The sequence below is a fragment of the Trachemys scripta genome, chromosome 5, assembly GCF_013100865.1.
Source record: "Trachemys scripta elegans isolate TJP31775 chromosome 5, CAS_Tse_1.0, whole genome shotgun sequence".
Classification (NCBI taxonomy): Eukaryota; Metazoa; Chordata; order Testudines; family Emydidae; genus Trachemys; species Trachemys scripta.
The window spans coordinates 71,123,267-71,151,145 of record NC_048302.1 but is presented as its reverse complement, the minus strand read 5'-3'; the positions used below and the strand labels follow the sequence as shown (position 1 = coordinate 71,151,145).

Sequence of the window (27,879 nt, the reverse complement as noted above, 5' to 3'; positions counted from 1 at the left end):
AGCTTTTATTAGATGGAAGTTAATAATAGTTTAAATATAGAAAATCCAGTAATGGCAGCTATAGGGATGATGCGGTGGAAGATTCCATTCTAAGAAACATAGGGGTCCATTACCTATGAGGAAATTACATTTCCTATGACGCAATGGTCAATTCCATTTTCCAGTAGGCTAAACAGGAAGTAGTTAGGGGTCACCCACAGGTCATCTGAAAAACCCCATAGGAATACATAGGGCCATAGGAGTGTATAGGGATTATGCAATCAGGAGACAGTATTGCATCATTTCCAGATGATGTAATAGAAGCATGGTATTGCATCACTTCCTGTGGGAAATGACTCAGTAAAATCCCATAGAGATACATGAGACTTCTTGTCACAGGTAGATACGCATGACTGGGCGTGGCAAAAATAGCATATGCTAATCTCTGGAGGCTGATTGGCTGATCTTGAGTGACCAAACAGTATATAAAGGCGACAGCCAATAGGCTAAACCCTGTAGTTGGATAGGGACCTTGGAAGAGAGAAGAAGCTGCAAACACCTGCAAGGAAGAAACCATCTGCATGAGGCAGCAGCAGCAGCAGCAGCAATAGTACTCTACAAAGAAGAAGCTGCATGAAGAAGAGCTACGTGAGCAGCAGCAGCACCAGCAACCACAGAATTCCAAGGTTGTCATGGACAATGGCTGCTCCAGCAACCAGCCAGCAGGGGGCTGCAGCAGCAGCTACCCCAGCAGCCACGCAGGCTTCCATATCTGCCACCAGCAGGCAGCATTTACCTCCAGAGTAGCCAGAAGCAGTCACAACAGCAGCCAGTGACTCACCATCAGCAGCAGCAGACAACACTCTCTAAGTTTGACAGATCAGAAGGACCAAAGATGGTTTCAGAGGGATTTTGAGAAACCCCTTGTAAGTCTAATCTTCCCTTATTTATTATCTGAGAGCTTATGGGTTTCGTTTGTAAATAAAGATCGGTGTCTGAGTGAGATCTTCTCCTACCCATCTAGTAACCAGTCAGCCAGCACTTACTAGATGTTTAGTATTAAGTGTTAATTGTTTATTGTTATATGTTAAAGAGTGTTAAGTATATGGTTATAGAGTCTACCTTTTCATTGCCACGCTGCTTATCCTTATATCTATCTCTATTCTTTTATTGTAACCACTCATTTATAAATAAATAGTATTTTTGATTTCGAAAATTACTGCTTGTGTGCCTATTCTTGATCAAAGAGCTGTATCCGTGTCATTTCAAGGATCAGCAAGACTAGCTTGCTCTGGGTCAGAGATAAGCATGCTGGTAATATCCTGGAAATTCCAAGGTCACAACCTTGGTTACTGGTTTAGATAAATGAAAGGTTAAGGTTTTAAATTAAAGGCAGTGTAGTTGGGTAATATAATTGGTTCAATATAATTGAATACAAATCTTCCGGTAACAGATGTGGGGTTGCCCTGTCAGAGAACAGAAACAAAAGGCTGTTTTCAGTATATCACAGGGGAGGGAGAAGCACTCTGTATCCATTCATTGAGGAAAACCCCTTGTAGAGTTTGGATCCTGGTTCATAAGAAACCAGCCAGCTCTGCAACAGACTGAACTTTGGGGTAGGGGTCTACTTTATTGGATAGAAAAGGTAACTGTTGATGAACATAGAGTCAGGTTTGCGTTTTAGGATTTTGTTGTATATTATAACCATTTGTTCCCATCGCGCTCTCTTGTTTCTAGTTAAATCTTTATTGATTCTTTCTTAAACAGGCCTACTTTGATTTATGATAAGTGCTCAGTGGTTTACAGGACCAGTGGTTTAGGGTAAAACTGATTAACAGAGCTACCCTGCACCTTTGAGTGCAGAGGATTTGGAATTTCTGTGAATACCCAATGTCAGGGGTGGATAACAAGGGAAACAATTCAAGGGGGGTCAGAGACTGGGGTGCACCTAGTGTTAACGTGCAAGGCAAAGTTAGGGCTGGCATAGCCCAGAGGAGAGTGCTTGAAAGACTGATGGTATTAGGGAGCTGACACCCAGCTACAACAAGAAAAAACAACCTTGTGCTGGATGCAGGGGGTAACAAGGTGACACAGTCCTTGGTGCCCTGAGAACCATCACAGCTACCCACACCTTACTTGTAAAATAAATTAACAGTCCACCAAAGACTTGGTCAAACAGGTTTCTCATGATTCATCACACCTAGGCTCTGGTAGATTGTTGATGAGAACATGTTCCAGAAGCTTGGACCCTCATTTGAAAACATACTGCTACCAGCGCCAGAGAACTGAACCCCAGAAATGGAGCAAAAAGACCGCAGTACATTTTTATTTCTTGTGACAGCACATCAGAAAACGAGGTGCTCTCTTTCAAAATGAAACCATTCATAACAAAATTACTCCAATTGCACATAGAAGAGACTAGGCAATCAGTGCAACAATGGCATTATGTGCACATACAAGATCTTATTCTCTTCTCATCACAGTATTATTTCTATACAACTCCAATTACTACGGTGGTGTTCCTGTTGATTTATAGCAATGTAAGGGAGAATCAGGTCCATAACATCTCACTGCATTAAAAAAAAGACAGGTTGGTGCATGCTGCATTTGCTGACACTACCTGTGCTCTGCGTGGGTAGCCTCAAATAGAGTGCATTACAATAATCTAGTTTTGCGGCATGGATCACTGTGGTGAGCTCCACATCAGAAAAGAAAAGAAATGTTGCAACCTCTGGGCTAGTATTAGATGAGGAAAACCCACTGACACCTAAAGCTAAAAAACAGTAATAGAGCTAAAATGTCTCAAAGATTAAAACATGAAATGGCTAAGGTGGTTTAGAAACCTTTATCAGAAGGCCTATAAGCATCAATTCCATCTTATCTACCCTAAGCCAACACCCAGCCAGTGTCAAACAGCTGGGATACAGAAATTACAGTGGCAGGATTTGATGAAACCATGAAAAAGAGCCAAGATGTCCATAGTGGCTGATTTGGGACTAGAATACAGGAGTCTTGACTTAAAGCTAAACAATGTATCCCCTAAATTAGTTATTATTAGATGATAACGTAAATTGTATGTAAACCTCTTTCCATTTAAATTAAATACTCGTCTGAATACCTCAATTAAAGGGTTTTAAGGGCACCATTGCACTATTCCACAATATGCTTTTCTGAAATATTGGCTGACTAAGTACTTGGTTTCACCATTACAACGTGATTAAATGTTTTGCCAGTAACAACTCAATACACTGAAGGTGTGGCAGTGCATCTATTACCAGAAATCCAGTTAAAATAATTACCACAGTTCTCAGTCAGTTCAATTTCAGAACAAACAGAACTCTGAAGTCAAAGGATGACCCAAGCTATTTCATGTGAACATTACATAGGTTTCCATTGCTGGGTCTTCCTGCCTCATCATCAGTGCTGTTTATGAAACTTCTCCCAGAGGGAATTTTTATGACACAATGAGAGAAACAAGAGAAAAAGGCAACTAGAAAATATGCTAGGACAATGCATTCGTTCACCAAACTATGTTCTCCTACCAATCCAGATGATCCTGGCAGCTTCACTCACTCCGCTGCTCTACACACACACACTTTTCCAATCATACTTCACCATCACAGAGAGGAAAAAAAACTTTCCAAGAAGTATTTTTTTCCTGCAGGTATTTTACTCCCTGAGGAGGCTTTCTCTCTTTGAATCCTGTATGGACTAGTTGTTTCCAGCTGGAAAGGAGCTGTTCATTTCTTTCTTGTCTGGGTTGGAGTTAGCTGAGAGAGGTAGCTCTCGAAGCCCACCCCCTCGTCCCTGGCTGGATAAGAGAGACTGTCACTCGCAGACAGGAGCCAGGGCAGACAAAGGGGTATTTGTACCGCACCTCCCTTCAGCCCTCCCTCTCCTCATCTCCTTTAGCTCCAACTCTCAACTTGTACATTTAAAAAGATACAGCTGCCAAGAAAGTGAGAGAGGGAGAAGCAAAAGAGAAAGGTATGTCTTGCTCCTGCAATTATCCTCATTTATTTGTTCTCCTTTGTGCTAGTTACAGGATGCAAAGCTAGATAAATTACATGTGATGAATGGTATGTGCAGGAGGCACTTTGGGAAGGTTGACATTCACTGTGAGCAAATGATGTGTTGCAGGACAGATGTGCGGAGATAAATCCAGTTTAATTTATTCAGCGAAAGAAAAAAAAACAATACTTTTTAACATGTTACTCTTCTTTATAAACTTGGATGTCACCACAGTTCATAGTAAGTTTTCCACTATCATCCACTATTTTCATGCATTCAACATTATTGCAAAAACTGGTGGATGTGAAGAGAAGTGTTTTCACAATGAGCTGCTGTCTGTAGCGAAACTAAATGGGTCTTCATGAAAACCCAATTCCTGGAAAAAAAACATGGTATTGATGGGTTTTACAAAGAGGTAATTCATTGAATTCATCCTCAGTGGAGTAGCTGCTGTCCTTACCATGGTTCACAATGTACTGACTGTTCCGGCGAAAGTCGGGTTTTTTGGTTTTTGTTTTGTTTTTTTTAATTTTGAGAAATGCTTCTTCAAACTTATTTAATTCTAAAACTCACACATATGTCTGTCATATATCAAGTGATACCCCAATTCTGCAGATGTTGTTTAATGATTTCCAAAGGCTGCATCTAACAAGTCGCAAGTCTGAACAGTAAATGTCATCAGTTCAGCCTTTTGAAGGTATTTTGGACTAGGGAAGTTTGACAGATGACTGCTAAATGATGTGAAGGGAATTTTGCATTTTGAATGGTGTTGCTAACAGAGTTACTTTTAACTCTTGAACTGTACACCCATTGTGAAGATATCTAAATATATTATCTGCATAGTAATAAAACTATTATTGCACTTTGAACTTAATTGATTAGTCTGTTAATGTAGGATATACCTCCTGTATGACTGTAAAGGACCATACGAAGACAGAGAACCATTTACAATGAAGTATCTTTCATTTTCAAGATGAAGCAGCTAGAGGCGCTATAGAATCCTTGACATAACTATAAATATGTGTACATTTAAAGTTCAGTACATATATAAGCTTACACATTTGTTTCCAAATATGAAAGTCCGAGAAACTGATTTAAAGGAAAAGATATCAAACTAAATTTTTAGTTTCATTCACTCGCACTTTTCCTTATTTCTATTGCCTACCCATACCACTAGTGCTCATTACTGACAGCAGCTGCTTGCATGGGACTTACAGCAGTATTAATATTCTCAAGAAACATAGCTCTGTTTATCTTGGCCATTGAGGCAGAGAATTAAAAAAAAATCGCCCTGTGTATCTAACCATTCCAAAAAATATGCAGTGCCAAATTGCCAGGCAAAACAAGAATTTAGGAACTTCACTGTTAACTTTAGCAATGATTCCTCACTCATCAGGGAATCTTCCCGTCAAACTGTCTGTTTTCCAGTCATACAGAAAACTAAAGCTATTTTTGTGACACTGAAATTGTTTCCCTGTCTTAACTTCTTTCACCAATGTCATGTCAAATGCCATCAATGGAGTATTTTATCAAAAAGGACCTATGCAAATGTGGGTAGTTTGCTTCAAATACTTTCAGGAGATTTTATCCCTGTTGGAACTTGAAACTGAATAGTCTTGATAGATTGCACCTATTGGAGCTTCGTGTGATTGACATTGGTGCCTTTTAATGAGGTAGGAAACAGACGTATCGCAGAAAGAAAGGTTACTTACTGATAACTCTTCAACTCAACCGTGTGAAATGTGTTCAGCAGATTTCACTGGCTGGATAGGTATCAATGCAATTTTATCTGCACTTGGTGATGGCAGAGAAAACTTGAGTATCTATATTTTGTAAAATGCACACACACACACACACCCCCCACATACCTATTCTCACACACACACTCTACATCCAGCAATTCTTCATCAGCTATGCAACTTTCCACCTTCATGGGTACCTCAACAGTACTAGTTTAACAGCATAAGGAAAGAGGTCATACCAGTAGTTGGTGAGTCAGAGGGTATTCCATATATTGCGCTGTATAGAAGCTCCGTCAAGCCACTACCATCTCTTCCCTTATCTCCACACAGTAGAGTGCTGTATTGACAAAGCTATAGCCTCCATGATCTTGGACACTCCCTGTGACAGTGTACCCCATAAGGCTTTATGGGGGGGGTGCTTATAAATGTATGTATGACATAACTGGAATATGTTTTGTGCTGCCTGTGCCATGTAATATATCTCCGTAAAGATAATGGTCTACTATATCTATTCATCCTATCTGTACTGTGATAGACCCAGGCCAGTTGGGTACAGCAGAATAGCAGAAGGCAGATATACTGGCCACTGGATTAACAGTTTTCTGTTCCCTGACTGACCAGAGCAGGGGCTGCTCCAGGCTAATGAGAACACCTGACTCCAATTAACCTGCAAAGAGTCAGGTGAGGCTATTAAGCTAATGTGACCACCTGACTCTAATTAAGGCCCCGCTGATACTATAAAAAGGGCTCACTCTAGTCAGGCGGAGGAGAGGAAGTGTGGCTGAAGGACTGGTTAATGAAGACACCCTCAAGTTATTGATAAGGGAGCCCTAAGGTAAGGGAGAAGCAGGAGAGCTGTGGGGAAGTGGCCCAGGGAAATGTAACAACTCTGGCAGTGAAAGGTTGGCTGCCAACAGCTGCTACCATTAGGGTCCCTGGGCCGGAACCTGGAGTAGAGGGCGGGCCTGGGTTCCCCCCCAACCCACCACTACAGGAACACCTCCTGGGAGGGGAAGTCAGGCCCCTGTCAGGACAGGAGGCTAAACTGTTCTAAAACAAGCCCTAGGGACAACAGAGACTGTGGGAGTTCTCTCACCAACCTCCTTGCTGGCTTATGATGAAAAGGGCTCAGTAGACTGTAACCCTGGCCCTAGAGAGAGAGAAGGGCTATGTGGAGGGTCACAGAGAGCCACTGAAGCTAGCATATACCGCCTAGAAGCGCAGGAACCATGGGGACAAGGTCTGAGCTCTGCCACAGTATACATATATCATTTTCTACTTGAGGTTAAGAATATGGGCTGTATATTGCTTGGTTTCTACATAAGCTTTGTGAGGCATTTGATCAGTTTCTTTAGGAAGGAATTTGCAAGGTTAAGTACCTGATCAGGAAGCACTTGGGGAACAATGCATCTTGGAATGCTCCAATCCACATAAGAAGTCTTCCTGGAGACATACAAGATACCATGTGGACAACGGCCTCGGCCTGTAAAGACTGAGTCATGTAGGGACATGTGACTTGCCCAGGTGACTCCAGAACTCCATCTTGGAGCTGGACTTTGCATAGGAGGGGGGTCTCCACCCACAAGAGAGAGTCTATTTAAACTTGTGGGAGACCCCTCCATTTTGTCTTCAGCTGGCTAAGGAAGGAGCCTCTCCACCCCCCCAGGATACCTGAAGGAAACTGGAACAAAGGACAGTAACTCCAGGGGTGTGAGTGATTGCTGGACCCAGGCTAAAAGGAGATTAGCCTGTAAAAGGGAGCATTCTGGAACTGGTGAGGAACTTATCTGTATTTAGTTTGATTACACATAGATTTGCGCATTTTATTTTACTTGGTGACTTTGTTCTGTCTGTTACTACTTGGAACCACTTAAATCCTATTCTCTGCATTTAATAAAATCACTTTTTCCTTATTAATTAACTCAGAGTATGTATTAATACCTGGGGGAGCAAACAACTGTGCATATCTCTCTATCAGTGTTATAGAGGGCGAACAATTTATGAGTTTACCCTGTATAAGCTTTATACAGGGTAAAACTGATTTATTTGGGTTTAGACCCCATTGGGAGTTGGGCATCTGAGTGCTAAAGACAAGCACACTTCTGTGAGCTGTTTTCAGGTAAACTTGCAGCTTTGGGGCAAGTTATTTAGACCCTGGGTCTGTGTTGGAGCAGACGGGAGTGTCTGGCTCAGCAAGACAGGGTGCTGGAGTCCTGAGCTGGCAGGGAAAACAGGAGCAGGGGTAGTCTTGGTACATCAGGTGGCAGCTCCCAAGGGGGTTTCTGTGATCCAACCCGTCACACTCCTCTTTGCAGTTTTCAATCTGAAAATAGCATTTCCTCCAGGACAAACCTTTTTTGAAGGAAGCTCTTTGATTATGAGTTTTATGTAAATTAATATCTGTGAAAATAGAGCATTTAAAGAGGACACACTTCAGTGCAAGAGAAACAATGGGTAAACGTTTGAATACTAGACATACCAGACAGGTTATAAAATAAATAAAATGAATTGTCATGCAACGCCAGTGCCCTCTAGTCCACTATTCTGTCTACAGTTGTTCAGGAGATTATGACCTTTCCTGAATGATGCTGAACTTGTCACAGTTATCCATGTCAGACTCCACTCTATGCATTATTATAACACACTGTTAAGGGATGGCTTTGTAGGTCATTAGCTGATGCAGGCCCTTCCGCACACTCTGCTTTATATTCTGAACAGGCTGCCAGTTCAGTTCTGGGTGCAATTGAAGATGTAGTTATCTTTGAAATTTTAAAAGATCTGGGACCAATTTACCTGAGATCTCTTGCCATGTGTCCTGTGGCAGTTGAGAGCCAGTAAGGCATTCTTGATACCCATACCTGGAAGTGCGAGCCAACATTCCTGGATCAGCAACCGGGTATTTTCAGTTTTGGTCCGTGGCCTTTGGAACCTGCTATCTTTAGCAGTCTAGAGACAGAGTCTGACAGAGTTTAGGTCACAGCATAAGGATTTCTTTAAAAAGTTAGTCATACTTTTAACAGATCTACAAAATAAATTATTTTTGAGTTGCACGCTGTCATAAGGACCTAATTTTCACTCAGGATTTGCTCTAACTTTCTACAGGGGCAATTTTGCACAACATATAACAGACTAATGTACCTGATTTACAATGGGTGGCCAAACAGCAAGTGTGAAAAATCAGGACAGAGGGTGGAGGGTAATAGGCGCCTATATAAGAAAAAGACCCAAAAATCAGGACTGTCCCTATAAAATCTGGACATCTGGTCACCCTAGACTTACAGACACAAATAGATCTTTAACTACTGAACTATTTGTGTCTGTTATAAATTGCAGGCACAAAATATGGCACAACTAGTTACATTGGGACTAGAAAAACAGAGGCCAACTTTGAAAATCAGGTCCCATATTTTTTTAGGTGTAGTACCATGCAGTATCATCACCTTTAAGCGTGATTATATATTCAATGAAAAAAACTTGTACTACTTTGAGACTGCCCTTCGTGTTAACCAGGGTAGAATGTGTCCACACCTTTCCTCCTTAGACTATAAACTCATTTAAACAGGATTCACTTATGTACTGTTTAGTGCTGGGGAAACTGATTTAAAATAAAAACTATCCTACAAACATACACCATACTTGAGTCCAAAATCTAACTTTAGGCAAAGGTGGGTCAATGTTTACCTTATTTGAAGGAAAGAGGAATTTATTATTATTTGGCACATTGGCTAGAACTAGTGAAAATAATGCAATCTTTTAAATATTAGACATGGTCCCTGAGGTCTAATGAGCACATTTTATAAATGAAAAGAATAATTAAGTTGGGCTACTCCTTAAGATAAATGTGCATGCAAAAATTCATGTAAACCAGAAAAATAGTTCATTGAATTTCACATCTGTAACAAAGATAAATAAGCATTTGCTTTTATTTTAACTAAGCATACCTGTAGCGGGGTGGTCACCCCACTCATGCCCTGAAAAGGGGTAGGAGGGGGAAAAGGCAAGGCTGATTGGGGGAAAGCAACCACAGGTGGGGCCACGCCCCAATCAGGCCATGGCTGGTCCTATAAGAGGGCTGAGGGACAGAGACTGGGGAGAAAAAACACACTGTCTCTCTAGCCTATTGAGAGAGAAGGATCTGGCTGCCTGGGAAGTTGAGGAGGGTACCTAGGGTGAAGCAGCCCTGGGGAAGGGCAGAGGGAGCTGAGGAGCTCCAGTCTAGTAAAACCCCAGACTGCAGGCCTAGTTAAAGGCCTGCAAAAGGTACTGGGGCTGCAGAAAGGCAGCCCAGAGCTAGGCAGAGGCAGCTGGTCCAACCCCCCTTGCCGATGGTGAGTGGTTTACAGACTGCAGTCTGCCCCAGGGAGCAGGGACTAGACGATGACTGGTGGTAGCCACTGAGGCGAGGTGGGGATAGGGGGTAGGGCTTCCCCTGGGAGGGGAGACCCAGACAGAGGAGATACTGCAGTTGGCAGAACCCCTGGACAAAGGGCATCGGGGTCTGGGAGGGACATGGGGTCAGCGGCAGGCGAGACATCAGCCGGCAGAGGGTGCTCCGGAGCTGGAAAAGAGCTAATTCCCTGGACAACCAGCAGGAGGTGCCATGTGGCTGAGTTGTCACCCTGCCACAGTACCCATAACAAAACATACAAAACTTTTAAACCAAATTTTTTTGTACATAATGTTAGCATAAGCATGTATGTTAGTGTAAAAGACCAGAATAATGAGGTGCCCATGAGTAGTATTAAACTAATAATGCCAGTTTTAGCCCTATAATGTTAGTGTTTTGTCTAAATGGGCTTAAGACTCCAGAAACTGATTTTCTTAGGCAGTTATATCTCTGATGTTTTGTGTAGATAATTTGTCAAAATGGGTGAAGGATTGGAAGAGCAGCAGGGTGGAAATATCAATGTAACTGTCTATGAAAATTAATTGAATCAAGTACGTGGTAAAGTAGTATGTGTGTCCGACAATGTTTTGTGTTTTAACATGTGGTCCTTCTCTGAAAAGTGACTAAAAATGGCATGGCAGGGTTACATGTTTAAGTGATTTCCATATCAAACATGCTTCGTTTACAAAAGACTTCCCCTCCCCCGCCCAGCCTGCTATCAATCCTGCAACCTCGACCTGAGATCGGAGAGTCAAAATGGGTTTTTCCTTGATCATCATAATCATACATTATAAATATTCTAGAGGTCAAATTGTATCCCCATTTGTCCCACAGTATTCAGGTTATGCATTCAGTTCTCCAGCTTAGGTGACCAGACAGCAAATGTGAAAAATCGGGACGGGGGTGAGGAGTAATAGGAACCTATATAAGACCCAAAAATCGGGACTGTCCCTATAAAATCGGGACATCTGGTCACCCTACTCCAGCTACACGAGAGCCTAGAATCCAGCTCATAGTCTCTTAGCTGAGTTGGGTCTATAATGTTAAGACCAAAAAGCAACAAAATCTTATTTGACTGTAGAGCAGATATAAGTAGGAATACATACAAGAATCAAATCCGTTGAATGAAAAGATGCAGTATTTACCTGGGCTGGTTATCAGAGTAGAGTCACTCTTTAAATCTAGAGAGGGATTGGAATGTTTGTATCAAGCTAAAAGAAATGTAAACAAACATTGTCTCTCTACCCTTCAATATTCTGCTGGTAAAAACCAAGCTGAGCCACAGCTCAGATCCTGGCCTAATTTACAAATGAATGCAAGTTGGGTGCTCTTCTCCAACTCCTTCTGTGTAACATGTTCAATAGTCTCTGTTTCATGGAAGGGCTGGATTAGAATAGCAGGCAGTTTTGGAAGTCAGGACAGAGGTGCACTGTTAGTGCTGTGACAAGCCTGAACTCCCTCTGCTATGCTTGGTCCTTCACTTTCTTGAAAAGTAAAACCAGTCACATCCAGAAGTCTGCAGTTGAACTAAGTCAACAAAATTTCCCCTTCCCCTTCTGCACTTAGGACCAAAGAATCCCATGCACTGCTCCAGGCTGGGGACTGACTGGCTAAGTGGCAGTTCAGCAGAAAAGGACCAGGAGATTACAGTGGATGAGAAGCTGGATATGAGTCAACAGTGTGCCCTTGTTGCCAAGAAGGCTAACGGCATATTGGACTGCATTAGTAGGAGCATTGCCAGCAGATCGAGGGAAGTGATTATTCCCTTCTATTCGGCACTGGTGAGGCCACAGCCGGAGTATTGTGTCCAGTTTTGGGACCCCACTACAGAAAGGATGTGGACAAATTGGAGAGAGTCCAGCGGAGGGCAACAGAAATTATAGGGGGCTGGGGCACATGACTTATGAGGAGAAGCTGAGGGAACTGGGCTTATTTAGTCTGCAGAAGAGAAGAATGAAGGGAGATTTGATAGCAGCCTTCAACTACCTGAAGGGGGGTTTCAAAGAGGATGGGGCTAGGCTGTTCGCAGTGGTGGCAATGACAGAACAAGGAGCAATGGTCAGGCCCTCTCAGAGGTCCAGAGACGCCCAGGCCACTTCCAGCTTTTGAGGCCCCTAGTCATAATAAAAATAAAAAATGACAACACATGAAAACAAAATAAGGCACCAAAAAAAGAGTGAGATATAATTTGAATATTTTTTTTTATTTAACAAATGCTTTTCTAGCCTCTCTGTACAAATGCACTAATTATTGAGGAAAAAAATCTAGCTTTCATGCAATGTCACAGTTGATATTAAGCATGGAGAACCCATTCAAATGCTCTTGTCCCATAGTTGAACAGTGATAGATCGTCACCTGCTTCAACACATTGAAGGTGCGTTCACCAGGCAAACTGACAAAAATACGCAATGCAATTGTGATAATAGGAAACACCCCAGAGAGACAAAGTTCGAGTATTTCTTGAAGCAATTCCTTTGGCTTGCAATCCAATTTAAAGTTCATGGAATATATTTGTTTGAGGAAGATGACCTTGTCACTGAGGTCTTGAGATTTCTTTGTTGTACTGTTGTTGAAAGTGTTCAGCTGCAGAAAGTAGATCTTCACTACTTAGTCTGTTGAACTGCAAAAGAAACCCCAAAAAGTACAAATTAGTCAGTGACTCAAATCAACAAATAAGATCTGATTGAATATAGTCAGTGATGACAAGGAAGACACTGACCCTATAATGCTGCTCAGCATTGGATTCAGTAGGTAAGTAGTGATTGGTGGAGAACTCAGCTGAAATGCCAATATTCTGTGCTACTAATTTGGACTCAGTCAGGATCGCATCCTATTGTCCACAAATCTGTTGACTGTCATTGATAAGACTGTCAATGTTATCCCTCTCAACATCAAGTGTAGCATTGCGTGCTTCAAATACCAGATTAGTTTGGTGGATCATTTTAAGTAGCTTCATCCACAAAGATGACATCAGAATAAATTCAAATTTGGACGTGTGCTTCTGAATAGACTGAAGTTCAGTTCGAGCCTGTGCAGTGAGATTCACACAAATCCTTAATGGTACACAAATGCTGAAAAGACTTAAAACAAAGGAATACTAATTAAGAACACAAAATGAAACAGTCAGACAGGTTATTATCCTTATCACTGAATCAAAACTCAAGCACACAAGGTATAATATAACAGTCTGAGCTGAAGACAAAAGGGATGACATTGTGTGTGTGTGTGTGTGTGTGTATAAACACAGTCATGGATACAGACAGAGGGATAATGTCCAAAAATTACAAACGTGTGTCCTCACGAAACTCACTGTACAAGATAGTCCTCTCAAATTTTCACTTTGAATCTGGGCCTATAGACTACGAAAGCCTATAATGATGGCCAGGCTACCAAGCTAGGGCTCAACCAACCAGTCATCTCTTTTAGCTACCATCTGAAGATGATAACGAGGAATTCTCATACATAAATAATTCCTAAGGGATTACACTACGAAATTAGGTTGAATTTATAGAAGCCGGTTTTATAGAAATTGGTTTTATACAGTTGATTGTATGTATCCCCACATAAAATGCTCTAAGTGCATTAAGTCGGCGGACCGCATCCACAGTACCGAGGCTAGCGTCGACTTCCGGAGCGTTGCACTATGGGTAGCTATCCCACAGTTCCCGCAGTCTCCGCCGCCCATTGGAATTCTGGGTTGAGATCCCAATGCCTGATGATGCAAAAACAGTGTCGAGAGGGGGTTCTGGGTACATGTCGTCAGGCCCCTCCCCCTCCGTCAGAGCAACGGCAGACAATCAATTCGCGCCTTTTTACCTGGGTTACCTGTGCAGACAACATACTACGGCAAGCATGGAGCCCGCTCAGCTCAGCTCACAATCACCATATGTCATCTGGGTGCCGGCAGACGTGGTACTGCATTGCTACACAGCAGCAGCTAATTGCCTTTTTGCAGTAGCCGGTACAGTATGATTGGTAGCCGTCATCATCGTATTCCTCAGTGAGTTCGGTCAGAGGCACCTGGGCAGACATGTTTTGTCTCCTGGAGACTCACTCCTGCCGGCAGTCCCATTGAACCATCTTGACTATGATGGCTAGCAATCATAATAAAGCATCTTCAGCCAAGCACCCAGAAGATGCCGATGGCGATCAGTCATGCTGCAGCGTCTGCTGCCAGCCTAAGATGTAAAAGCTAGATGGACCAGATTTGTTCTGTATTCATTTGCTTCCCCCTCCCACCGTGAAATCAACGGCCTGCTAAACCCAGGGTTTTGAGTTCAATCTTTGGGGGGGGCCATTCTGTGTGACAGTTGTTTGTGTTTCTCACTGATCCACAGCCACCTTTGTTGATTTTAATTCCCAGTAAGCCATGTCGTCACTCGCCCCTCCCTCCCTCTGTCAGACAATAGTTTCGCACCTTTTTTCAGCCCAGACACCATAGCACTGGGATCATGGAGCCTGCTCAGATCACCGTGGCAATTATGAGCACTATGAACACCACGCGCATTGTCCTGGAGTATATGCAGAGCCAGAACATGCCAAAGCAAAACCAGGCGAGGAGGCAATTGCAGCGTGGCGACGAGAGCGATGAGGAAATTGACATGGACATAGACCTCTCACAAAGTACGGGCCCCAGCAATGTACAAATCATGGTGTTACTGGGGCAGGTTCATGCCGTGGAATGCCAATTCTGGGCCCAGGAAACAAGCACAGACTGGTGGGACCGCATCGTGTTGCAGGTGTGAGATGATTCCCAGTGGCTGCAAAACTTTCGCATGTGTAAGGGCACTTTCATGCAACTTTGTGACTTGATTTCCCCTGCCTTGAAGCGCCAGAATACCAGGATGAGAGCAGCCCTCACAGTTGAGAAGCGAGTGTCCATAGCCCTGTGGAAGCTTGCAATGCCAGACGGCTACCGGTCAGTCAGGAATCAATTTGGAGTGGACAAATCTACTGTGGGGGCTGCTGTGATCGAGATTGCCAGGGCAATCAAAGACCTGCTGATATCAAGGGTAGTGACTCTGGGAAACATGCAGGCCATAGTGTATGGCTTTGCTGCAACGGGATTCCCAAACTGTGGTGGGGCGATAGATGGAACCCATATCCCTGTCTTGTCACCGGAGCACCAAGCCACCGAGTACATAAACTGCAAGGGGTACTTTTCAATGCTGCTGCAAGCCCTGGTGGATCACAAGGGACGTTTCACTAACATCAGCGTGGGATAGCCATTTAAAATGGGTTTGCAATGTAAAAGGAGGGGCTGCGGTTTCCGGGGTAACATGCAGCACAAACCCAACTACCCCCCCCCCACACACACCCAATTCTCTGGGATGATCAGTTCACCCCTCCCCCTCACCGCGTGGCTAACAGCAGGGAACATTTCTGTTCAGCCGAGCAGGAATAGGCACCTCTGAATATCCCCTTAATAAAATCACCCCATTTCAACCAGGTGACCTGAGGATAACAAAGAGATATAAGGAATGCATGTTGTCTGCATGCCAGCAAACAGTGGGACCATATGCTGCCATGCTTTGTTATGCAATGATTCCAGACTATGTGCTACTGGCCTGGCGTGGTAAAGTGTCCTACCATGGCGGATGGGATAAGGCAGCCCTCCCCAGAAACCTTTTGCAAAGGCTTTGGGAGTACATGAATGAGAGCTTTCTGGAGATGTCCCTGGAGGATTTCCGCTCCATCCCCATACACGTTAACAGACTTTTCCAGTAGCTGTACTGGCCGCGATTGCCAGGGCAAATTAATCATTAAACACACTTGCTTTTAAACCATGTGTAATATTTACAAAGGTACACTCACCAGAGGTCCCTTGTGCGCCCTCAGGATCTAGGAGCATGCCTTGGGTGAGTTCAGGGGTTACTGGTTCCAGGTCCAGGGTGATTAAACATATCCTGGCTGTTGGGGAAACCGGTTTCTCCACTTCCTTGCTGTGAGCGGTCTTCATTGTCTTCATCGTCATCTTCTTTGTATCCCGAACCCGCTTCCCTGTTGCGTGATTCTCCATTGATGGAGTCAAAGCACACGGTTGGGGTAGTTGTGGCTGCACCCCCTAGCATGGCATGCAGCTCCGCATAGAAGCAGCATGTCTGCGGCTCTGCCCCGGACCTTCCGTTTGTCTCTCTGGCTTTGTGGTAGGCTTGTCTTAATTCCTTAATTTTCACGCGGCACTGCTGGGCGTCCCTGTTGTGGCCTCTGTCCTTCATGGCCTTTGAGACTTTTTCTAATATTTTGTCATTTCATTTACTGCTATGGAATTCAGCTAGCACTGCTTCGTCTCCCCATATGGCGAGCAGATCCCGTACCTCCCGTTCGGTCAATGCTTGAGCTCTTTTGCGATCTTGGGACTCCATCATGGTTACCTGTGCTGATGAGCTCTGCATCGTCACCTGTGCTCTCCACGCTGGGCAAACAGGAAATGAAATTCAAAAGTTCGCGGGGCTTTTCCTGTCTACCTGGTCAGTGTATCTGAGTTGAGAGTGCTGTCCAGAGCGGTCACAATGAAGCACTGTGGGATAGCTCCCGGAGGCCAATAACGTCGAATTCCATCCACACTACCCCAAATCCAACCCACAAAGGCCGATTTTAGCGCTAATGCCCTCGTCGGAGGTGAAGTAAAGAAACCAGTTTAAAGGGCCCCTTAAGTCGAAAAAAAGGGCTTCGTCGTGTGGACGTGTCCAGGCTTAATTCGATTTAACGCTGCTAAATTTGACCTAAACTCGTAGTGTAGACCAGGCCTTAGTCAACTAGACATAAACTATAAAGACACTTAATGTAACAAAAACAACAAGGAGTCTGGTGGCACCTTAAAGACTAACAGATTTATTTGGGCATAAGCTTTCGTGAGTAAAAACCTCACTTCTTAATGTAACAGTTCTCTACATTTCAATATGCACTTGATCCAGCACCAGCCACTAGTAGTGCTTTGTTTATATAATCAGCTGATCTGAGATAACACATTCATCACAGTCTAATCTTGTGCCATCAGAACCGATATATTTTTATTGGTATTTATGAACATTTTTAACTCTTTAATATGTCAAAATCTATATCAGTTAACCAAAAAATTGTCTTTTGCCAAATCACATCTCTTATTTGCTTAAATTTGCAGCTCTAAACAGAGACTCACATTTTGGTCCAATAGGGATGTGCATAAAAACAAGTTGTGAAACTTATCAAATGCCAAAAAATTAAGAAGGGTCTACATTTGAGGCCCTCTTTGAGCTTGAGGCCCAGGCCAAATGGCCCTCCTGACCCCCTCTCCCCCGTGATTGGCTCTGGCAATGGTCTCAAGTTGCAGTGGGGGAGGTCTAGGTTGGATATTAGGAAACACTATTTCATTAGGAGGGTGGTGAAGCACTGGAATGGGTTACCTAGGGAGGTGGTGGAATCTCCATCCTTAGAGGTTTTTAAGGACCAGCTTGACAACGCCCTGACTGGGATGATTTAGTTGGGGTTAGTCCTGTTTTGAGCAGGGGGTTGGACTAGATGACCTCCTGAAGTCTCTTCCAATCCTAATCTTCTATGATTCTATTATAATACATTTAGTAGGTTATGCTAGCATGTAATTTCTACCACATTTGGGAGAAATAGGTAGAATAATCTTACTAATCTATTAATTCTTTGACGGTGTCAACAAACATGTGGACAAGGGGGATCCAATGGACAGTGTACTTAGATTTCCAGAAAGCCTTTGACAAGGTCCCTCACCAAAGGCTTTTATGTAAATTAAGCTGCCATGGGATAAAAGAGAAGGTCCTTTCATGGATTGAGAACTGGTTAAAAGACAGGGAACAAAGGGTAGGAATTAATGGTAAATTCTCAGAATGGAGAGGGGTAACTAGTGGTGTTCCCCACGGGTCAGTCCTCGGACCGATCCTATTCAACTTATTCATAAATGATCTGGAGAAAGGGGTAAACAGTGAGGTGGCAAAGTTTGCAGATGATACTAAACTGCTAAAGATACTTAAGTCCAAAGCAGACTGTGAAGAACTTCAAAATGATCTCACAAAACTAAGTGATTGGGCCACAAAATGGCAAAAGAAATTTAATGTGAATAAATGTAAAGTAATGCATATTGGAAAAAATAACCCCAACTATACATACAATATGATGGGGGCTGTAGCAGGGTGGCTACCCTGCTCCTGCCTGAGGGGTTTAAAACAGCCCTGGCAGAGGGCTGGGGCAAAGGGAAAAGCTACTGGGCTGATTGGGGAAGTAGCCACAGCTGGGCCATGCCCCAATCAGGCCCCATCTGGCCTGTATAAGAAGGCTGGGAGCCAGGAACTCAAGAGTCTCTCTCTGAGTGCAGAAAGAGAAGGGCCTGGCTATAGGGAGATAGATAGGGTACCTGAGTGGAGCAGGGCTGGGGAAAGGCTGAGGAGCTGGGGAACTCCAGCCTGGATAGCCCCAGGCTGTAGCCTGGTAATAGGCCAAGGGGTACTCGGGGTTGCAGAGGGCAGCCCAGGGCTAGGCCAAGGCAGCAGGTCCGAACCCAACCTTGCCGATGATGAGTGGCCTATACTGCAGTCTGCCCCAGAGAGTGGGGGCTAACTGGTGACTGGTTGTGGCCTTATCCTGAGGTGAGGTGGGGTTAGTGGGTGGGGGTTCCCCTGGGAGGGGAGACCTAGTGTGTGTGGGTACTGCCAGGGGGCAGCACCCAGAGCAAGGGGCACCGGGGTCCTGGGAGGGACACGGGAGCCTGAGTACAGAGGACAAGTGGATCACTGGCCTGCTGAGGGTGCTCCAGAGGCTGGAGAGCTAATTCCCTGGACGACCAGCAGGAGGTGCCGCAGGGGTGAGTCCGGATACTCTTACAGGGGCTAATTTAGGTACAACAAGTCAGGAAAGAGATCTTGGAGTCATTGTGGAGAGTTCTCTGAAAATGTCCACGAAGTGTGCAGAGGCGGTCAAAAAAGCAAACAGGATGTTAGGAATCATTAAAAAGGGGATGGAGAATAAGACTGAGAATATATTATTGCCCTTATATAAATCGATGGTATGCCCTCATCTCGAATACTGCGTACAGATGTGGTCTCCTCATCTCAAAAAATATACTGGCACTAGAAAAGGTTCAGAAAAGAGCAACTAAAATGATTAAGGGTTTGGAACGGGTCCCATATGAGGAGAGATTAAAGAGGCTAGGACTCTTCCTCTTGGAAAAGAGGAGACTAAGGGGGGATATGATAGAGGTATATAAAATCATGGGTGATGTGGAGAAAGTGGATAAGGAAAAGTTATTTACTTATTCCCATAATACAAGAACTAGGGGTCACCAAATGAAATTAATAGGCAGCAGGTTTAAAACAAATAAAAGGAAGTTCTTCACGCAGCGCACAGTCAACTTGTGAAACTCCTTATGTGAGGAGGTTGTGAAGGCTAGGACTATAACAGAGTTTAAAAGAGAACTGGATAAATTCATGGAGGTTAAGTCCATTAATGGCTATTAGCCAGGATAGGTAAAGAATGGTGTCCCTAGCCTCCCTCTGTCAGAGGGTGGAGATGGATGGCAGGAGAGAGATCACTTGATCATTGCCTGTTAGGTTCACTCCCTCTGGGGCACCTGGCATTGGCCACTGTTGGTAGATAGGATACTGGGCTAGATGGACCTTTGGTCTGACCCGGTACGGCCATTCTTATGTAATAAGAATGAAACAACTTCAGTAGAGTCATCATAATTTTGTAATGATTTAAAAGAGCCAAAAAGCATCAAGAAACTGGGGAAATGTATCTGAACATTTCCACACTGCTTTGTTAACGTTATTATGCTCCAAACATATACAACTACATGAAAGTAGACATTCATACCAGTGAGCTGGTCTAATTCTCTCAAAGCAATTTCCTGAAGGAGAAAAGCAAAAGAAGGCTCAATTCATGAGAAATAAGAATAGGATGCAGAGAGGGCAGTGAAAGTTAACTCCACAACAGTGAAGCAGCAATACCTTCTATCTCCTGGGAAATAATCCTCTCCAGCACAGTGGTCCAACTCCCAAAAATCCTCAGGATAAATTGAAGCTAGAGAAATGAATTAAGCAACCTGCACAAAAACTGATCTATTCAGCATCAATACATGTCTAATGTGCCTCTTTTCTCATTAGCACTCCTGTCAAAAGCAAGCTTTGGAATGATGAAAATGAAGATTCTATCAGCTCTTGTTTTGCTGAGCATGCTGCTTGGTACTAACATGATGCCTTTCAGTCGACTTTCTTGTTACAAGAAAGTGCTAAAAGATCGCAACTGTCACAGCATCCCAGAAGGTGTGGCCAGTCTTCGACGCATTGATGGAAATCTTCAAGACCACTTCTGGGAAGGGCAAAGTTGTGAGATGATCTGTTACTGCAATTTTAGCGAATTACTCTGCTGCCCAAAGTAAGGCAACTTTCTGTTACATAGAATTTTACATGTTTCTATGGATTTAAACAAGTGCTCATTACATTTCACTGTAGTATAGACTACTACTTAAGGGACCAGCTTTCATTTCAAAGAAATGAAATATTTTATCAAGCTTAGAAGTTAGACCAAGATTTGGCCATTTTCTTATCATTTCATTTGCTTTTTTTAAAGTAAAGGGGAAGATTGACATTGTGTTTGCTTAAAGTATTAAATCACACATCCCACTACAGACCTGATGTAACATTATTTACTTCAGTGAGCTTATAGTAGGCAGAATTTTGCCCCTTGTTCTTTACTTACTTGACCCAGGACATATAAAAATTGGGCTCTTTGAACTAATCCCTTGATTTTTTTTTTTTTTTCATTCAATAATTTCAGCACCCATTAGTGAAGACCAGTTTTTCAAAAGAGATGAGAAAGACCTAAGGTTCTTGCTGCATGGTAAAATATGTCATTGCCTCTGTATATATTAGTTGGTGCAGATATTTCATCTAAATAAGTTGAACTACTGCAAGAGAGACATTTACAATAAAAAGTCTGCAGAAAAGTGAATGGGGGAAAAAAACTGAATTGAAAAGCATTCAGAAGTTACCTAAAAACCCCAAACACTTCCCCCACCTCTACTTGTAGTATCATAGACAGTGTTGCACATTAACAATGAAGGATGGTGACAAATACTCCCAATGTTCATTAGCAGATCTTGTTGCAAAAACTCTAGTGGAACAATTCAGTCAAAATCTAAATGATTTGTGAAATCATGTCAATTTCCCTGAAACTTTGTTTCAGGGAAAAATTCTGACAATGTCCAAACATGTTGCGTCACCATTTTTGGAATTAAACATTTTATTTTTGTTTGATTTAAAATTACTTTGTTTCAAAATCTTTATTTTGTATATTATATAATAAAAATTTAAAAAGCCAAAATGGAAACAATTTTCCCCATGAATTTTCTTTTGGGAGAATGTCAGTTTTCAGACTCCCCACCCCCCCAATTCTGAATGAAGCCAAATTTCAAAGTCCTTTATTACACAGAATTTCCATCCTCCACTCAGCTCTATTCATTAGGTTTATAATGGCATATTTTTCCCTATACTACTCTATCCAATTTCATTGCTTTGTAAGAGTAGGTCCTAACAAATATTTATTTCATTCAATGTTAAAGACCACACCCTTTGCTCCAGGTGCTCTAGAATAACTAAAACCCACAAAGAATAAAATCATATTAGCCTGTCCTTACTATGCCACAGTAACCTGAATGATCCCTGCACTGATCACCTGTATTTTTCAACTCTCACCCTCTCCTGAAATGTCCTAAAGAGGAGCTTTTCAGCATGTCTGAAGGGTTAATAAAATCAGGCTATGTGGGAATGAATTCCAAAGTCACTCTGCCAGCAACCCACTTCCTTTTAAACTAGGCGGCATGGTTTAAGAGCAACTTTTCATATTTCCCATTCCCTCCCAAATCACTGCAGGTACCTAGATAAGGCACAGTATTTGCTTGCTAACTCACAACAAGTCTTCAAAATCTTAGATAAAGAAAGCTTTTACAAGACTACAATACAAAAGATCTCTTTGCATACCACAAAAGACCCTCATCTTGGAGTTCAGTACAAAAGCCTCACTTAACTGTGTATGTGCACATTTTCTATGCATCTTTTTTAGAATTTATCTCAAAACTGAAATTATGCCACCAGGATGAAGTCCTAGCCCCACTGTGGTGCTTGGCAGTTTTGCCATTGACTTCAGTTGAACGAGGATTTCCACTTGTCAAAGTTTAGTTTCTACTGCCACAGAAGCTTGTGCACTTCTTCAGGTTTGTATTTAAACACAAACCAAAACAGCAAAGCAGTTGTAGATAATTTATGATGACCTTAAAACTGAAATACCTGATAATTTCTTTCAGAGGTATTTTCTTTGGACCAAAGATCTCTTTTGTCATCCCTTGCAACAATCAATGATGAGCATCATGTGTACCAGTGAGAAGACACACACAGGACTTCACAACAGGAGATAAACAATGTTGTCATAGAAAATCTATTCCTTTCTACAGCACTAGAGTGCAGAGCTTTACTGTACCAAGTAGTATACGTTTCCCTTTCTGTATGTAGAAGTAACCATGGTTTGAAGCTTTAATGGTAAAGCTCTCCTTTCTAACTTGGTAGCTACATTAGTTTTCATTAGAAGGATTTAAGAAGGGTGCAGTAGAACCTCCTTAATTCATTGTGCAACCCAGACAGTCTCAAAAGATCTGGTGTTGTCATTCCACCTCTCAAAGATTTAGGGTCAAATTTTCAGCTGCTATAAGGCAGTATAACGCCTCACTACACTGTTTTACTCCCATCGAAGCCCTTAGCAGCAGTTCACTGTACTGCAATTTCATATCAATAAGTCTTCATTACTTTAACAAAAAGTAACATTGAAATCAGTGGGAGCTGCTGTGCGTTCAGCACTTTTGAAAATCAGGTCACTTTATTTAGGTGCCTAAATAATGTTTGAGGACCCTAACTTTTTACATGTTTTTGAATATCTTGGTCTAAAAAGCTTGTTAATCCCCTTGAAGTCAATAGCAAGACTCCCACTAGCTTCCATGGAAACACAATTGGACTCTAAATTCACAAAATAGTTATTCATAATGGGGGCTTTATTTAAAGTCCTCTTTGCACTTTTGGTGTTTAGTACCCAGCTGCTATAATATATATATTCAGTAAAACAGCTACTGGTGATGAACCTGATCCAATATCTTTAGAAGACAATGGGCCCTGATTCAGGCCTCGTTTGAACTATAGCACATCTCAGTAGTAACTTTAAAATGCTAGTTCCGTATCTTTAATATAGCCCTTTAGGAAAAGACAGGTATATAATTAGACACAGAGACTAGCATTCTAAGCATGCACACCAATGAAAGCTGTATGCCATAAGTATTAAATGTTTCTTTTCATTAACATATGGTAATTCCTAGAGCTACCAAGTTAATCAGATGGAAAAGTGTGAAAATATCTAGTGCAAAATATGAAACTTTAATATAGCTATCTTGTGCTAGTCTTTTTCAATGACACTTTCTGCAGTAGTCATTTTATGTAAATTACATAGCATTAAAAAAATCACTATTGCCTAATAGACAACCATACTTCACTTACATGACAACTTTGTATCAAATACAAAATATGTTCAGAAACTTTGCTGTCTATAACGATTGGATGATTGTAATCTTGTACCTAGTTGGTCTGAGTGTTTGCTGGACTATATGCAAATGATAATAAATGTGTATTCAATTAATCAATTATGTTTATTAAGTGACTTGCACCAAATAGTTTCACAATGACCAGTTGCAGGACAGATGCAATTTTTTAGAAAGTCTGAGTTTACCTGTCCCTCATTCACTGGTTTTCCCACAGCCTGATCAAACTATGCAAAAAAGCCCTGAGCAGAGTCCAGAGACAAACTGTTAATCTCTGCAGATACAAATAAGACCTGCTGAAACCAAGGGATGTCTGGAAAGTTTGAAGGCCTTGTCCTGCCATCTATCAGCAAGGTGTGGAGAGACAAGCTTTCTCCTTCCTCTTCCAGCTTCTACCTGAATTACACTATGCTTGCCTCTGCTGCTCACAACTTTCCAAAGCAGTTGCAGCAGAACTGACAATTGTCACCTTCACACAGCATTCTGAATGTGACAGTAAAATTGACCATTTCAGTGAAATTCACCAATTTCCTTCTTCTACTGCTGGTTGGGGAAGGCTCTGCAAGCTGCATATTCAAAAAGACAGCACCACATCTTCTCTCATGCAGGAGGTTATAATTGCCACAGTATTAAGAACCAGAAACAATGTTTTGTTTTTTAAGAACAGAAGCTTAAGACTGGAAGTTTAGTTTCTGTTAAAACTTAGGCTTTTGGCTCCCTCTTGCACCAAGGAAAGTTTCCACTCACCCGTCAAGTATCCAAGAGGATATTTCAAGCCCTGTCATGTGTAATATGATTAAAATGCAATAGAAGCTTAAATACATCCACATTTTGGGCATCCTACTTATCTTACTGAATTTAACTTACTCTATTTCCATCAGTAGGATGGTGCCATTAGTTTTCAAAGCACTTTACAAACATTACAATGAACGCACACATTAGAAGAGAAGGTTCATGAGTAGGAGTACTGAATTCAGGCAAATAGCTATGTCTGGTTGTACAGTGCTGGCCGAAGTTTGAGCAAGAGTGTGAAAATTCATAGGACATGGCAAAGGCAAAAGAAATTCCATCACTGCTAATTACTGGGAAAATGGCCACTTTGAGCCTGGGGATTATTTCCATCAATGAAGGGCTACAGGTAAGGAAAAACAAAGAACCACATAGGAATAAAAGCAAGTTTTTGAGAACAGCGAGACCCTGCTAAATCACCATATCTAGCAGCATGTGGGACAGAGTAAACAATATTACTTTCACACACTTTTCTTAAAGTGAAGGTAGCTCATCATTGATCAAAAACTTATGTTTAGAGTTTTATATCAACCATGCCTCAGTGAGCATAGAGAGATGCTGCATTCTTCTCAGTTTTAAGATGCCATCTCACTTGTTTCTCCTCACAGCTCAGAAGACAAAGCAGAAAATTGCACGTCATCCAGAACTTCATTGTTCTCATAAGGATTCAGTGGAAATACAGGAGGTTTTGTGTTGTGTCATAGCTGTCACTCAATGTTGTAAACTTTACTAAAATATATACATTTAGATGCAAGTGCTATATATAAAGGTAACAATTCTTTAAATTAATGATCTTTATGCATTTTCCAGCCATGAGTTAGACTCATAGACTTTAAGGTCAGAAGGGACCATTATGATCATCTGGTCTGACCCCCTGCATGCTGCAGGCCACAAAACCCTTCCCTGGACTCTGCCGTTGAAGTCCCCAATCCTGTGTTTTAGTGACTTCAAGCGGCAGAGACCCTCCTGCTAGTGATCCCTGCCCCATGCTGCGGAGGAAGGCGAAAAACCTCCAGAGGCTCAGCCAATCTACCCTGGAGGAAAATTCCTTCCCGACCCCAAATATGGCAATCAGTAAGACCCCGAGCATGTAGGCAAGAGTCTCTAGCCTGACCCCTGTTGGCCATTATACTATTTACATACCATTGCTTGGTTTTCCTTGGCTACTATGTTTTACCATTAAACCATTCCCTCCATAAACTTATCTAACTTAATCTTAAAACCAGACAGGTCCGTCGCCCCCACCGTTTCCCTCGGAAGGCCGTTCCAATATTTCACCCCTCTGACGGTCAGAAACCTTCGTCTAATTTCAAGCCTGAACTTCCCCATGGCCAGTTTATATCCATTTGATCTTGTGTCCACATTAGTACTAAGCTGGAATAATTCCTCTCCCTTGTATTTATCCCTCTGATATATTTAAAGATAGCAATCATATCCCCCCTCAGCCTTCGTTTTGTCAGACTAAACAACCCAAGCTCCTCTAGTCTCCTTTCATACGACAGGTTTTCCATTCCTCTGATCATCCTAGTCGCCCTTCTCTGCACCCGTTCCAGTTTGAGTTCATCTTTTTTTAAACATGGGAGACCAGAACTGCACACAGTATTCCAAATGAGGTCTCACCAGCTCACCACCAGTTAATGCAGACCTCACCGGAGCATGACACACTATGTTTATTAAATAATATTGAAACACATCATGAGTTCCTCAGCCTTCCTTTCTCCAATGCAATTTCTAGGTAGTAGCATATGTAGATCAATAGAGAATCATTGTTCAAAGAAACAGAAGTTTTCCATTATAAATGATGATAGTCTTTCCATCTTCATGTGGATATTTGAGCACTAAATAGCTGCCATCATTTTTATATAGTAGCATGATGGTCCTGAGGCTTAGCAGTGCATATCCCAGAGGTGAAGAAACTAGAGATCTCAAAAAACCCTCTATTAAGATCTTTGCATACCAGAATTCTAAAAGAAAACACAAGTGCAGCCATTTATACTTATGACTAATAACAACTACAAGTGTCACTGCTATTCAGGAAGCCAAGAGCAATTCTATTATGACCCTTCTGTTTGGAGCAACTATGTTTAGAATTTATCACAGCAAAATTTTATACTATATAGAAACCATGTTGTGGTGTGATGATTTCAAAACACATTTCACACACTAATCTTTAGCATACTTCTATAATTGAGAAAAAAAACACAATATTTTTAATAACTTTAAATATATGTAGGTAAACCCAAACTATTATTAGGTACAAATAACTCACTAAATAAGTTACAAACACACACACGAACGCTTGAGCAACAGTATTAATAATATTTATTTAAAATACTTTTGCTGAGGAAATCTCATTTTAGAGGAAGTTGTTTTTCAGTGAGTCAGCAAGACCATGAAAAATAAAATCAGAGACAAGTTCTCTGAAAAAAAAGTTACAAAGAAAGCTTCTGCATGTCAAAAACAGTCTTTAGATCTGCAACTTGAGTATTAGTCCCATTTTTTCCATCCTAGTGAACACCACTGTCCATCTTTAGATCTGGTTTGTTCTTGTCATTCTTCACTGAGTAGATGAAATATGTTAAGGTATCCTTTTCATTCACTGGAATAGTCCTGAAATGGCAACCAATTATCTATAAAGAGAAAGTTTAAGGAAATTAAATAGCCATTTGGTTATATACAATCAACAAGTTCACATTTTGTACATAAGGGAACTAAAATTCAGAATTAACACAGAGTTGACATCTATTCCTTTTTTAAAGATTTGATCAAACAGATCAATACTTTGCCTCCATCCAACAGTCTGGATCACACAAGGATTAGGCGTTGAATCATTTCAGTACTCTAAAGCAGGCCTGCGTGCGCGGCCCGTGGGCCACATGCGGCCCACATGGGCCCACTGTGCAGCCCGCGGGCAAGCGGTGGGGGGAGGTTTCCGAGTTCACCCCCTGCCCAGGGGGCCCGACCTCACAGCCCCGCGTGCCGTGCTCTGACTGCCCTGACAGTCAGAAGCACGGCTGCCGGGTTCACCCCCTGCCAAGGTAGGGGGGCCCGACCTCTCTCCCCTCCCCCCCCCCCGGCGGGGCTGAGGTCGCCATCCCCCTGCACACGCGTCTCCGTCTACCGCTCCTCCTGCCTGGCGTCCAGCTTCACTTCCGGGGCTGCCGAGGCAGGAAGCGCTGGGCATGAGGCAGAGCCGGTAAGTCTGAGCGAGGGGAGAGGCACCCGGCCTGGGCTCGAGCCGCAGCTCATGGGGGCTGGGGTCAGGGAGATGTCCAGCTCAGAGGGGCTGGGCTCGGAGCTGAGGTCAGGGCTGGGGGGGGATGGGGTCAGGAGGGTGTCTGGCTCGGAGCTGGGGGTCAGGGCTGCTGGGGGATGGGGTCGGGGGGGGG

General features: G+C 42.6%; 2 protein-coding genes across 3 annotated transcripts in view; one reads left to right on the top strand and one right to left on the bottom strand.

Moving 5' to 3' along the window:
* The first annotated feature begins 3,853 nt into the window (after nucleotides 1-3,853).
* Nucleotides 3,854-23,795, top strand: SCRG1 (stimulator of chondrogenesis 1). Its single transcript, XM_034772895.1, has 3 exons — nucleotides 3,854-3,966; nucleotides 20,229-20,499; nucleotides 22,427-23,795. The coding sequence occupies exons 2-3, from the start codon at nucleotides 20,255-20,257 to the stop codon at nucleotides 22,479-22,481; spliced, it is 300 nt and encodes a 99-aa protein (XP_034628786.1). The 5' UTR covers nucleotides 3,854-3,966; nucleotides 20,229-20,254; the 3' UTR covers nucleotides 22,482-23,795.
* Nucleotides 23,796-26,795: 3,000 nt separating this feature from the next.
* The window catches only part of SAP30 (Sin3A associated protein 30), a 14,352-nt gene continuing 13,268 nt past the window's right edge, over nucleotides 26,796-27,879 (bottom strand). For both annotated transcript variants that reach the window (XM_034771866.1, XM_034771865.1), the window contains exon 4: nucleotides 26,796-27,120. In XM_034771866.1, the coding sequence (XP_034627757.1) occupies nucleotides 26,998-27,120 (123 nt within the window). In that variant the 3' untranslated portion in view covers nucleotides 26,796-26,997. The remainder of the gene's footprint in view (nucleotides 27,121-27,879) is intronic.